This window comes from Engraulis encrasicolus, chromosome 2 (assembly GCF_034702125.1).
Source record: "Engraulis encrasicolus isolate BLACKSEA-1 chromosome 2, IST_EnEncr_1.0, whole genome shotgun sequence".
NCBI lineage: Eukaryota > Metazoa > Chordata > Actinopteri > Clupeiformes > Engraulidae > Engraulis > Engraulis encrasicolus.
The window spans coordinates 30,493,517-30,508,516 of record NC_085858.1 but is presented as its reverse complement, the minus strand read 5'-3'; the positions used below and the strand labels follow the sequence as shown (position 1 = coordinate 30,508,516).

Sequence of the window (15,000 nt, the reverse complement as noted above, 5' to 3'; positions counted from 1 at the left end):
AGACTCATAAATGGGCTCCCCACAACGTCCTGATGAGAGGTCGTTTGCGGAGCGAAAAAAAAAACAAACAAACAAAAAAACAAAAAGACAATCGTCTTCCACAACCTTCCAAAGAACTCTCGACTGATTTCTGGCGCACAGTAAATGACTCATAGTAAATCAGGCTGTAAAGTAATGATTTATCCAAACAACGTAATGGAAAACAGATCCTGTTCTGATCCATTATACAACGTTATACTCGTCCTCGTAGATCGTAGTATGATGATCACGCATACTTTCGGCATCCCACACATAGAGGAAATGGCAACAGCATGTGAGGTGCTTTGTACAGACAAAGCAAAACACACACACACAAACAAAACTAAACAACAAGCCACAGCACTGAGACACAACTAGAGATTACAGGGCTTGGTCCTGCATGCATGTGTGGGCCCACAGCAAGTGCAGCATCGGGACATGCTCACACACGTGATACAGCACCAACACACTGAGTGAGTGAGTGAGTGAGCGGTCATGAGCGAGTGGGGTACATCGTGTTCATGTTTAGACATGCACAACACAACACCACACCACACACACACCACACCACACCACACCACACCACACCACACCACACCACACCACACGCACACGCACCGCACCGCACCACACCACACCACGCCACACCACACCACACACAGGGCTGCTGGGTTTGTGTACACACGCACTCATCTGATAAGACTAGAGGGGCGATGAGGGAGGTGGACAGAGAGGCCAAGGGGGGAACCCAGGAAGGAGAAACAGGCAGGGTGTGTGTGTGTGTGTGTGTGTGTGTGTGTGTGTGTGTGTGTGTGTGTGTGTGTGTGTGTGTGTGTGTGTGTGTGTGTGTGTGTGTGTGTGTGTGTGTGTGTGTGTGTGTGTGTGTGTGTGTGCGCGCGCGTGTGTGTGCGTGTACGTACGCGCGTGTGTTTGTGTGTGTGTGTGTGTGTGTGTGTGTGTGTGTGTGTGTGTGTGTGTGTGTGTGTGTGTGTATGTGCGTGTGTGTGTGTGTAAGAGCCAAGTGTTCGGGCTATTCAAAAGGACAACTGCCAACCATGGGCATTTTGAAGTCTCATTATTAAGGCACAGTCTCCCGAAACTACACTCCAATAACAGGCCTCGAAGCAGTTAGAAATCGGCCCTGGTTAAAGGTGGGGTTGCAGGTTATGATGTCACGGTGGGGAGAACTTCATGGTGGAGTTCTCCCCACCGTGACATCATAACCTGCAACCCCACCTAAGCCAGACTAGCGGAACTCCACTCCATGTCCGGCAGGCAGGCAGGCAGGCAGGCAGGCAGGCAGGCAGGCAGCATGTCTGTGGTGGGGTATTGCTCTTCACCAAGGCCTCCTCGCCCTCAGAGATGAGTCAGGCCGTAGCAGAGCTTATATTTTAATGCAATGCAGTTACGGCCTTAACTGTGACTGCTCAAAGCCGTCTCTCACGGAGAGGAAGATTCACAAGATTGCTCTGACGTGACAAGACCGTCTGCACAGTCTATAAATAGGCTTAGGCGCTTGTGCGTAAACATAAATTAGGCTACATAAAGGGAGCAGAGTATTTGAAATGTTAATTGGCCTGCTGGGTGTGCCTGTTTATGAAGACCTAAAAGTCTCTGTAATTTAGTGAAATGGTCTGTCGTTTTAAAGTGATCGTGAACTGCACTTTCAGTATTTGGTGTCTTTACTTATTGTTTTACAGTGAAAGTCAACAGAGTATCTTACACGGAACGGCTGGTTTAAATCATGTGCTATTTATAGCCTTACTGTCACCAAAATTGTACCAAGTGACCAAGTCTTAATCTGTTACTTAAAGCTCTTTCTAATTTCATGTTACGGTTACAGTCTCCTCACTATGATACATATGGGCACAAGGACAACATGCCCTTGTCTTCTCACTGGTCTGCCTGTTAACTTCGGGGAGGGAAAAAAAACAGACAGATCGTCACGCCGACAGGGACTAATTTTAAAACCCAGTACTCACTCTCTTCCGAGAACTGAACCTTTGTACATGATTTGATTTCAGTTTTGTCTCGTGAGTAGCGTGTCAACATCTCCATCCCCTTGCCCTCGCTAGCAGACAGGAGCAAACCAGTGTCCACACAGCACAGCACAGCACAGCCTTGGCCTGACGCCATGCTAAATCTGATCAGGCACAAGGTGAAAAGCCCTCGAGACACACACAGTGAGAGATGGGGAGGGGGGAGGTAGAGGTGGGTGAGTGGAGGGTGGGGACGGGAGCACTTACCAAGGGCATCAGCTGGAAACAGCACTGGCCAGAAGGAGGAGAGAGGGAAAAGAAGATTGGGAGAATAAAAAAAACAAAACAAAAAAATTGAGTAAGATGCCTGAGCCACTATGCTCTTACTGAAAATGTAACACTTTTCCTCTTTGGTTGTCTGTCCTGCTATGCAGGTTGAAAGCGTGATTTGTGTCACTCAAACAACTGACTGGAGATATCGTATTCTGCAGACTTGCAAAGTTCAATTGAAGACCATGAGAGTCGGAAAACTATTTCAGAAGTGATCCCGTTATGAATAATTGGAGGTTTTTCAAATTATTATTTGAACATTGAAAAAAAAAAAAAAACGACCATGCTTGGTGTTGCTCTAATGGGCAAATTTCCCAGGCAGACACTAATCCTACATGTGACCAGAATTAGTCCTCAGGATATAAAATGGACTAGGCCTGGTATCAACATGAACTTGTTTAACTGAATTTCATCAGCAGCAAGCACGTGTGACTTCTATGTATCGCATGAATACATACATGAGTACATACGTCACTGTAGTGAGTGTGTGCACCTGTGGATAATCTTGTTTAGTGCTATGTGGCTGGAGCCATGTTTACTACAGCCTCAATCCTGCTTCTCCATAGACTCTGTTGGTGTGGTCTCTAGGCTACTCTACTCCAGCCTCGTTTAGGAGGCCCTTTAGTCACGTTTGACTGCACAGGCAAAGTTCAGCTGCCTCCGTCCTGTGACTGGCCGCGTCCAGATTAATCATCTCCTCTGTTGCCTGGTTCCTACGTGATAAGCTGCACACAGCTCACACCGATCACACCACTTACTCACTCTAAACGCTGCCATACACTCACTGTAAAAATGTAAAAATTGAAATATTCACAAAATGATCAATTACTAACATTTCTCTGCTGCTCAAAGTGGTACTGTGTTTAACTTCAAAATATTTGTGAAAGTCTTGTCACCACAACATTTTAAACATTAAGATGCTGCAACAGACACATTCGTTGCCATATTTTCTGAACCATAACAAGGTTTAATATGGGCTAACACAGACCAAACTCCTCCTTTAAGCCGCTATATTACACAGATTAAAGGGCCTGACCCTGAGTTTCCACTCTACAAGCTGTCTGACCTATGACACATCTGCTTTAGGTGTTTCGCGGTCATGGTGTGTCTCTATTGGGCAAACAGCTGGGGGCGTCTGTTTGCTGCCATCTGTTTGCTTTAAATGATGATAACCCAGATGACTCCGGCAAGGGAGGGGGAGAGGGAGGAGGGAGGGAGGGGGAAACAGGGGATAGAGATAACTATGGTGACAGAAGTAGGGAGGGAGAGGGGCATGGAGATGGAGAGCAAGATGACTTTGTAAAGGAAAGAGGAGGGAGGAGAGAGGATGAGAAGGAGGGATAGGGTATGGATAGGGGGGTGCGGAGAGGGAGATGAGTTGCATGAGGAGCGTGAAGGGAGGGGGGATGAGATGAAGGAGATCGATATGGAGATTGGTATGGAGAAGGATATGACTTGGAGCAGGAGGGAGAGGTAGAAGGATGGAGGGATAACTTCAAGGTGGGAGGGGGGGGTGGCAGGGGTGGTAAAAGGAGAGGGAAATGGGAGGAGGGAGATGGAGGGATGGAGGTGTGATGGGTTTGCTGCCTGTACCTTTCTTTGCTTTCTTCTGCAGTTTCAGGGTGTCAGATGACTTCTTCTTGATCTCCTGTCTGGCCTTCTTATACTCTGCAGAGAGAGAGAGAGAGAGAGAGAGAGAGAGGGAGAGGGAGAGAGAGAGAGAGAGGGGCAGAGAGACAGAAAGACAAAGATAGAATGAAAACACAGAATAAATAAATGTAAAATGTCACTTCCAAGACTTACCTGGTTGAAGTGACATTTCGGCAACACATCCAAAAAAATGGGGGTGGTGCCATATTTCAGACTAAGAAACACATGGGGGCCTCACTCCCAATGTAGGTCACAAGTAATCCCTGCTCTGACATACGGGTTCAGGCATTTGGGGATCATTTCATGTTTTGACTTAAACCAGTATGGGGGCATCATTCATTTCCACTTTTTTGCATAAGCTTAGCTTAATTCTGCATACTGACACAAATGTGTCTGTCATCTAACAGTACCCTTCTTCAGTAAGAAGTAAGTGCAGAAAAGTGTATATAATGTGACCAAACCAACTGAAGGCAAATAGTTTGTAACACAAAGTCTCCATTGTCAATCATATTTAGCCGCATGGGAGAGGAGCGAAGATAAAACATGAGGAGCAGTCCTGAAGACAAACAGACAGGAGTGGCAGTTAGGCGGGGTACATGCTTGCTGTCTGCCTAAGAGTCTGTTTACATTAATTCATGTCACCATTTCGTCGTGTTTGTGTCTTGCAAACTATTTACGTTTATAAACAAAGTTTCTGTCCTCTCAATTAAAACCTACTCTGTTTTACAAAGAAACGTTTATTGGCTGATACGCTAGTCTGTGCTAGCTGAAGTGAAGCATGCCTGTTTGTTTATCTTCCCTGCACTCAAGTCACATGACCAACGATACCAGCCCAGCGAATCAGAAAGGAGCATGTCATAGTGATGTTGTCCAACCAGGATGAGTAGCCAGAGCTCAGCACTGCGGATTCTCGTTTCTCACTGCTAACTCAGAATCGTCTTTGAATGCTTACGTGGGCACTGACGTCTTTGAATCCTTCCACCTATGAAGTTATTTTCCATTACTTTAATGTAAATGGACAGTACGATAGAAACAATGTAGAAACAGATTAACCCCTTAAGACGAGGCTTTATACATTTGATGTTACCAGTATGGTAATGACCAAGTCGTGGTGCATTACTAAAGGGCCTGTGTTGTGTCATAGTATTGTAGTGCTATGGTAGGTACATTTCAATGACTATTACAGCGTGCCACTGGAGGTACGGCGCGCATTAAGGGGCTACCGTAAACTTACTCTAAAACTATGCATGCATGCGACCCTAGCCTTAGAGCAAATTTTCAGATCATCAGGACAATACAGCGGTTGCAGAGTTTGAGAGGCGGCCCATGGATGACTGGTATTTTTGGGACTAGGGCCCTAAAAAAAAAATATTTCATGGGGCGCCCATTATTGCACTTTGTAACAGCATCCCTGTGGGCAGGCATCCTGCAGTACCTTTGGCGTGGTCTTTATCCAGAGAGTTGGCCCCTTTCTTCCAGTCCTCAATCTGGTCCTGCAGAGGGTTGACGAGGCAGTCGATGAGGGCCCTGCGAAGGACACACACACACACACACACAGACACACAGGACGTTAGCCTTCCACAGTATAGCAGCAACAGGGCATTAATCAGTCCTATGTACATTGCAAAAGCAAAGTGTGGTAAGTATGAATGTTGAAAAAGATGAAAGAAACAATGCCTTCAAACTTTGTAAAACATCCAGTCAAACACTGTGTACAAAATAGTGGTGAGGCCTGTATGTGATGTCACAAAAGAAAATGGGTGTTGTTAAGTCAATTCACAGCGAAACTAGATTTCAATAGAATACATTCTCACTGAGTGGGCCAACCACGTAAGAAAGACCTGAGCATATTGCCCAGCATTGCTCTGCCCAATAGGAACACAAGCACAACCCCAACTGTATGTAGTTCACCACAAAACATTACTCTCCCCCCACAATTAGGAAGCAACAGGAAAACCAAGAAAGTGTGTTTGGGGGGGCTTTGAGAGCACCCAAAGAGGTCTGAGTGATATTTGAGTTCCTGAGACGTTTCCCCATGAGCAGGCCTGTGACTCCACGGCAGGAAGGAAGTTAAAATAGCAGTTATACTGTTTGCCTGCAGCCTTTTATTTTTCGCCATTCAATCTCTTTCTCTTTCTCTACTTCACTTTGCATCTCTCTCTTCCTCTCTCTCTGTTCCCGAGCAGCTCAACCGCAGATCACTGATTTACGGTAAAAGCAGCTAGAAGAGGGTAGAGAGAGATACAAAGGAGGAGGAGAGAGAGAGAGAGAGAGAGAGAGAGAGAGAGAGAGAGAGAGAGAGAGAGAGAGAGAGAGAGTCAAAGAGAGACAGAGACAGAGAAAGGCAAAGAGGCAAGCTCTCTCCAAACTTCTCAAATTACGCTTCTGTGCGCTGTGTATAAGATGGTTTGAGGGAATGTCAGGGGGGGCTGAGCTCAAAAGAAAGACGCTTCTGACAGTCTTAGACAGCAGAGCTCAGTTTCATTTCCACACTATCAAGTCGAGTCAAGCAGTCATAATCTCCGTTCTCTGTTGCTCTTCCAAGATGAAGATTAAAACATATTAGATGCTAAGAAAGACATGCTAGCTTTATTTAGCAGCAGCAATAGCAGTATGTAGTCATGTAGTGCCCCACAAGTGCCCCACAACTATTTTATTCTATTCTACTCCACTCTACTCTACTCTACTCTACTCTACTCTATTCTATTCTATTCTATTCTAGTCTATTCTACTCTACTCTACTCTACTCTACTCTACTCTACTCTACTCTACTCTACTCTACTCTACTCTATTCTAGTCTATTCTATTCATACTATATGTTTATAGAGGAATGAGACATGGCCTAAAGACAGATAGTCTGAAGTGTTTAGTGGTGGTGGTGAGACACATTACATTGACAGCTGTCTCAGCCGAGCCTCGATGCTCCGGTGCCGCATGCACATCCGGGTCAACGCCGATCCAATGTCCCGGGTGGCCCCTGCAACACATACACAGAGAGAGAGAGAGAGAGAGAGAGAGAGAGAGAGAGAGAGAGAGAGAGAGAGAGAGAGAGAGAGAGAGAGAGAGAGAGAGAGAGAGAGAGAAGGGAGGGGAAAGAAACATAGTGAGCCAAACAGAAACAATATGACACATTCCTGTATTTCATTTCATTCCTGTATTTAGCGAAGAAAAATGTAAACAACACCAAAGAAGGTGACAAAGCAAAGTCAGAGATGATATCCCTTCACCCCGCTACAAGTTGATCACGCACTGAAATAATGTTTAGAAGCATTATTTATGTTCAAGTTGAAGAAAAACTACTGAGTGTTGCTTTAAACTGCCGCCCGAAATGGCACAGGCTAGGGAGCTGCTGCGTAGTGGCGTCTGGAAAAACTACTCAGCGTGGCCCGCTGACCTCTTAACAGACACCTTCATAGGCTCTGGAGGAGTGCTTAAGTGCCTAACGTCTCACACTTACACAGCCTGCTTCAATTAAGTCGTTTTGAACAAAGGCGTCTGCTAAATGCTAAAGAAAGAAAGAAAGAAAGAAAGAAAGAAAGAAAGAAAGAAAGAAAGGAAGAAAGAAAGAAAGAAATAAAGGAAAGAAAGAAAGAAAAGTTGATTCCTTCAATTTGATCTTGTCCTCATTCAAGAAAACATTACAAAGAGGCTTCATTTCATCCACTCTTGACTTTCCCCAATTTATAGCCCATAAAGATTGAATAACATCCAAAAAGGGGAAAAAAAGGAGGAAGGGAAGGAGGGATGGAAGGAGAGATGGAGGGAAGGATAAAGGGAGGGATGGATGGAGGGAAGGCTGGTAAACCTCATGAATGCCTTCCGTCTTGGGTCAATCAGTCTGTTGTGCTCTTTGTACATGAAGCCACATAACAGTCCGCTATTCAGCTGTGCCGCGCCGGCCGCGTTCGTACAGTCTCCCTGCCTCCCACACAGGGCCTCTCTCTCTCTCTCTCTCTCTCTCTCTCTCTCTCTCTCTCTCTCTCTCTCTCCCTCTCTCTCTCTCTCTCGCCACTCAGATAGTCTTACTTTTGTTTCCCCAGCTCCTCGACCGCCCATTATAATACACACAGAACTGCGACTGTTCCCTTTCCCGCCCTCCCCACCCTGGCCTGGCCTGTAGCTCAGTCTCACTTCAGTTCCGCTCACGCTCAGCTCAGCTCAGCTCTCCTGACATTTGGTGTGTTTGTGTCTTTCTGGGCCGCGCCCGCCCGCCGGCCCTCGGTGATATCAATGTGGCTTTTCAGGAGCAGAGGAGGGAGCAGACACCACCGGACAGACAGACCCACAACTGCTGCTGCTGCTACTACTGCCACTACTGGTCTCTTATGTTAAAGCGTGTGTGCACACATACACACATATAGGCACACACACAGGCGCACCCACACGCACACGCACACACACACACACACACACACACACACACACACACACACACACACACACACACACACACACACACACACACACACGCACACGCACACGCACACACACACACACACAAAGACTAGCCTCCTCAGCTGCATGAGTGCATTGAGAAGCTAATGTCTCTCCTTCTCAGACAAGCCCTTGCCACCACTCACTGCTGCTACATCTGTCCTCTATGCATAACACCACACTCTTGTGTACTGTGTATTAGTGTTGCACCGATACCATTTTTTGGCCCCGATACCGATACCCGATACCTGGCTGTGCAGTATCGGCCGATACCGATACCATACCGATACCGATACCTCCCTATTTGAAATGTATATATGAAGGGCTGTAGTGCATACTACTTGGATGTAAAATCATTGCATGGCTTTGTCAGGCTGCTGCCTACCTATGTGAAACATGAAAAAGACTAATACAAAGTGAATCCAGCAAAACCTTTTATACTTTTTAAATACCTCTATGAAATAACTAATTTCAAGGCTGTTTAAGTGTCATACAAGCACCTGTAAATGGTATCGGTGCCCTATTTGTTGGTACTCGCCGATACCGATACCACCATTTTAGTGCCGATCCACCGATACTGGTATCGGTATCGGTGCAACACTACTGTGTATGTAAGACCATGCCAGCTGTAGCATCTGCACTTCCGCCACTCTTTTCCCCTTCCATGGCTAGTACTACATCAGGCTTTGTCCTCTTATGTACAGTATGTGAGTGCGACTGTGTCATATGCAGAAACACACGGCCGCCACACTCTCCCCATCCATGGCTGATAGTACATTTGTCCTCTTACTGTATGTATGTGAGGTCGGGTCAGATCTAGAAATGTCACTTTCCGCTTCCATGGATGGTGCTACATCAGGCTACATCTGTCCTCTTATGTACTATGTAGTGTGGTTTTAAAGCCCTGATAAAGGCCATTGTTGGCCGAAACATGTTGGCTCTTTTAACCAGTTCCACTATGAACTAGCTAAGTTTATTAAAAGCTTTTTAACCAAGAAGAAGAGTGACTGGATATTTTCATAACCTGATTCATATGTGAGACCCTATCAGCTTTAGAGACCCACTACCTCTACACTTTTCCCGTCCATGGCTAGTATCTGTCTTGTAATGCAAGGGCGTAGCAGCACATTTTGGGCCCTATATACAATCAGCTCCAATGGAACTCCACAGCCATATACTATCTTCATAAACACTGTGTGTGGGGCCCCTATATACATGGGGCCCTGGTGATTCAATCACACTTTACCACCCTGTACGACACCCCTGCTTTTATGTATGTGAGACCGTGTCAGATGTTAGAGCCACGCTTTCCCCGTCCATGACTGCTTGCTACATCTGTCCACTTATTTATATGAGGCCATATCAACTTTTAAAACCAATCACCAGCGCCACACTTTGTCCTTCCATCGCTGCCCGCTGCACTCCAGGGGGGGTAGTGGCATAAATAAGGCAGCTTTCCTGATTTAATTGCGTGGAGGATTATGTTGGGTTTAGGCAAGCCCTTACCCCTTACCCCTTACTCCCCTCTGTCAAACCCTCACTAATGCCCCATTCATGTGGAAGGGAGAGAGAGTGAGTGAGCAGTGAAGTGTGCCTGTCTGGGAGGATAAAGATCTCTCCAGTCATGTCTATCAGCCGCCGTCGCCAATGCACATCTGATCTGGGCGCGAAACTGAAAGTGACTGGAATGAGTTAACTCGACTTGACGCACATTGAGGAGAGGGAGGCGTCACCACCGAAACTCTCGGAGCAGGGGACATAACTTACTTGTTCTCAGACATTCAGAGGCTGTAATGACAGCTGACACAAAGAACACTCACACACAGGAAAGAGAAAAGGCGACTCTGTATTGTTACGCGATGACATACAGCACTAGACATAATGTAATATGTAACTACTTGGCGATAGATGTATTATGAAATATTCAATAAATTGCTTTGTTTAACCGTAAACACAATGTAAGAAAGCAAAGCAGTAGGATGCTATTTTTTTTCATAAGATTCAGATTGCTCCAATGCAAACACTAGGAATGCACTAAACACTAAGAATCACTTTAACCCAGTAGGACACAGCTACTGTTATAAATTAGATGTTACCACAAAGGCAATTACCAAGTTGTAATATATTACTAAAGGTCTTGCACACTGTCATATTGGTGTAGTACTATGGTAGTAAGTTTCAGTGACTATTACAGCGTTCCCCTGTTGGAACGGATTGCATTTAGGGGCTGCAATCCACTCTTACGCATTGTGCTGCTGACATATCCTTATAGAAATTAAGTTATACATCGCTTTTTGATACAACAGAGTTCCAGAAAGGCCAGCAAAAACAAAACAATACAGAAAGGCCAGCAACAGTTCAAGAACTTAGAGCCTGTCTTTAGAGATAACTGCCTGGTCTATGCAAAACAACAATGCTACGGCATTCTTCCACTAATAGGCCTACTGGGAAATGCAATTGAGGAAATTTGCTGGGATGCCGAGCCAGATAAGGGCAACTTAAAAGTGCACCTGGCTGGGTCCGTTTCTGGACTGGGGGGATGGGGGTGCAATTTGCCTCCACCCAACCCAAATGCAACTCCACCTGACCCGTCCATGTCTGAGAGAGGGGGTGGGGGGCAGAAGGAACGCATAAACTTTATTTCGGCACCGAACCTTCACTCAACCCCAACCTTCCCACAGCCCAACCCAACCCAGCCCAGCCCGATCTAAACCAGACCCAATCCACCACATCAAACCACAACCTCACCCTATACTCCACACATGTGGAGGGGGCCACAGTAAATTTACCCTTACAGTTCAACTCCACCCAACCCTTACCCAAACCAACCCAAGCCCAGTTCCGTCCCCCCTATCCCTAACACCACCCTCAACCCTCCCAAATGCCCCAATAAATACACCACGGCCACACCACACCGACTTCACTTTAAGCAGTTCAACCCCAATCTCCTCCACTCCAGCCCCATGTTTTCCGCACCCCACCCTGCCCCCCCACCACGCATGGGGCCATGATGTCCAGATGTTCTCCAACCCCCCGTCCACCACCCTCTGGCTCTCCACCTCCAGATAAGGCCCTCTGTTCTGCTGTTGCTGCTGCTGAGGCCAGCCGCACATTTGGCCACTAATTACAGGAACAGAGCCAGGGGCTACTAGGCGGAGCGCACTCACACACACACACACACACACACACACACACACACACACACACACACACACACACACACACACACACACACACACACACACACACACACACACACACACACACACACACACTACTGTAATCACTTACACACACACACACACACACACACACACACACACACACACACACACACACAGACACTACTGTAATCACTTACACACACACACACACACACACACACACTTCGAGTCTACACACACAGACTATAGTGATTATCCTCCTTAGCTGCATGTGTGCTAATGCAACCCATTGGACAAGGGTCTCTCTCCACACACATGCGCGTACACATGCGCGTACACACGCGCGCGCGCACACACGCGCGCGCGCACACGCACACACGCACACGCACACACCACTTTCCAAAGTTAGTGCCGGCAGTGCTGGGGCTGCTGCGTCTGTTTAATCACGGCTACCCCCCCCCCCCCCCCCACCCCCCCAAACACACACACACACTCTCCCACCTCTCCTCCCGCCTCCTCTCTGCACCTGAAGAGCATTTGGTGTGTGCCCGCCTGTGAGCACCGTGACGCTGAACCCAGCGGCCCAGGACAGGAGCACAACTAACCACCAGCAGATGGGACCCGAACTCACAGAGCTAAGATCTATGGACCTTATGGGAAGGACTTGAAGGACTGAAGGCCTAACAGATTCTCTATCTATTTCCCATTCATCCAAACTTAAAGAGTACAAGTAGATTTAAGTAGTATTTTAAGAGTTTTTCTAGCTCAATTTATGTCAGCCTCTGTCTAGACAACATCTCTGCTATATCATCTTGTTCTTCTAAACATTTACATGGGACTAAACACAGTCTGGTTTTGAAAACAGCTTCATTTAGACAGGACAGGACAAACAGGAAAAATGGAGGGAACTTCATGGTCATCATGGATGATCACGCTCGATTTGTCATTTCCATAACATTTGTCCATGTGCCTTTTCTTTTTCTACTTGGCATTGTTTGGTTTTATCTCTTAACTGTGTTTGTTTGAATAATAACATGGTGGTCAAAGAGCACGACGACAGCAGTCACTGGTGGATCTACGACCTAGTATCGACAATACATCAACTATGAGCAACAGTATCAGCTATAAATCGTGCTACCTGCCATGTATTCGGCTATAAAGACCTTCCAAATATGTCTGCCACCTTTATACCTGACTGATAAGCACCTGTGCCTCATCTCTTCAGCTGTTCACAAACACTTTTACTTTACCTGCTAGATACTCTATGATGCGCTGTATAGATCTGTAATAAATCTTTATATGGTGGTGAGACCTGATGCAGAACTTTTTATGTGAATGGCAATAAAAGCAACAATCACTCAGTTGAAACGCACTCTTCAAATGCTATTTCTGAAAATCACATGACTGATGAAAGAAAACAGACACTGAAATTTCCAAAACAAGAATTCTTTAGACAGATCATTTGATTAAAAACTACACATTTAGAGTACTGTGTGAAGTTTAAAGTGTAAAGCAATATCCAATTTAGTCAGGTCAAGCTGAAGGGGACTTGAACTTGACGAGGGTAGGTGAATCAATAATCAACAGCCTCACGTGTAGCTCCACTCCAATAAAAGCCAATAAAACAGTAAAGCACTGACAGCATAAGGGCCCTTACAGTGCCAACGCTGTAGCCTGAGTTTCATGTTGACCCATAAAGACAAAAACCCACAAACACAGCATGTTTTGTCATGAAGTCAACCAAACACACACGCACGCACACACGGACACACGCACTGACACACACACACACACACACAAAAACGTGTGACGGCAGGCTGCTTTCCGTTCCGCAAGCACAAAACAGCAACGTGCTGGGGGCAAAACAAAGCAGGTGGGTGAGTGAGAGAGTGATTGGCAGCACTGGGCAGAAAGCTGAATGAGGCCCTTTCACAGTGCCGAGCAGGCGAGGGAGCGAGCTGCGCGCTCAGATGCATAATTCGTCCTGGCTGTGAGTTTGCCTCCATCCATCCACCCGCGGTTGGCCGTTCCACTAATGAACTCATTACCGTAATTAAAGCCAGCGAGAAACACTCACTAACATGCCAGCTCCAGTCTTTTCCCTGGCTCAATTAGGGCCGGGGAGTCCCCACGTTAGTTAAAAAAAAAAGTGTGTGGGGGTGGTGGTTGAGGAGGTTACGGGGGCCCTACAACTGGGCTGTACAATTGGGGTTTGGGGGTACAGGCAGGGTTGCCCTCACAGAGGGGCCACCCACAGAAGTGAATGCGACTCCGCAGTGCTACTGCCGTCCTACTGTGACTGTGCAGGCTAATGATCAGCAATGGACGCCTCATTCATTTCCCACACAGCGGGCCCTTTGCCAGAAATGTGCCAAGCGCAGCTCACGTTCGCCTCAGCCTTGTTACAGCATTCTTTTCAGCGCACCACTTTGTGTCCTCATTATTAAACCAGGAGGTGGCCTACTACCAGGGGCCAAACATGAGAACTAGGCTACCACCACCGCCAGCACCAAAAGCAGAGGTCAGGGCCAGGAGAGCTAGCCGAGAGCAGTGCTGTGTGTTAATTCTACTGCACAAGTGAACAGTAGCTGTGGAGCATTTTAGGCTGTTATCGTTCCATGAATATGTTTATGAAGGCAGCTCGACACACCCAATGTATCTTTGCGCCTAAGACAGCGGGCTAGAAGATAAACAATAATAGCCAATCATAGTCATAAATACTGTCTATGATAACTGTATTATTATTATCTGGTTTAATACAAACCCGGCAATACCTGATCTAGTAAATACTTGTAGGAAACTCTTTGAAGTCTGTCTGACCAGCTTAGATCCAAACACCAAGTCCCTTATTTTGTGTGCAACTGGTCAAACCAGAAAGAAGTGAAGAAATAAGAGAATACCCTGTTCATTGTTCATTACAATAATACCTACAGTCTCTTGCGTGAGAACGGGGAGAAGGAGAACATCCAAAGCCTTGCTCTGACACCTTCTTACATGTCTGCACTGGCCAGCTTCTGCAAGGGGCAGCCGTGGCCTAGTGGTTAGAGAGTTGGTCTTTCAATCTGGGGGTTGCACGGGGCAGCTGTGGCCTAGTGGTTAGAGAGTTGGTCTTTCAATATGGGGGTTGCAGGTTCGAATCCCCCTGACCTCTCCCTACATCTCCATCCATGGCTGGAGTGCCCTTGAGCAAGGCACCTAACCCCACATTGCTCCAGGGACTGTAACCAATACCCTGGCAAATAATAACTGTAAGTCGCTTTGAATAAAATGAAAGTGTCAGCTAAGTGAAATGTAATGTAATGGCCAAGGAGTTGCGCTCATTGTACAGGCAGCCATACAAAAGATTCAGAATGATCTGCTCTAGAACCTTTGCCATACAGATAATAAAACATCTTCTCTTCTCTTCTCTTCTCTTCTCATGATTG

General features: G+C 46.5%; 1 protein-coding gene across 4 annotated transcripts in view; it reads right to left on the bottom strand.

Annotated features, from left to right (window-relative positions):
- The window catches only part of LOC134436820 (protein MTSS 1-like), a 54,064-nt gene that overhangs the window by 18,852 nt on the left and 20,212 nt on the right, over positions 1-15,000 (bottom strand). For 2 of the 4 annotated variants that reach the window (XM_063186173.1, XM_063186180.1), the window contains exons 4-7: positions 6,870-6,954; positions 5,413-5,504; positions 3,921-3,995; positions 2,265-2,288 (exon numbers count right to left, since the gene is read on the bottom strand). In XM_063186173.1, the coding sequence (XP_063042243.1) occupies positions 2,265-2,288; positions 3,921-3,995; positions 5,413-5,504; positions 6,870-6,954 (276 nt within the window). The remainder of the gene's footprint in view (positions 1-2,264; positions 2,289-3,920; positions 3,996-5,412; positions 5,505-6,869; positions 6,955-15,000) is intronic. The other 2 variants (XM_063186188.1, XM_063186192.1) reach the window with 1 other exon arrangement.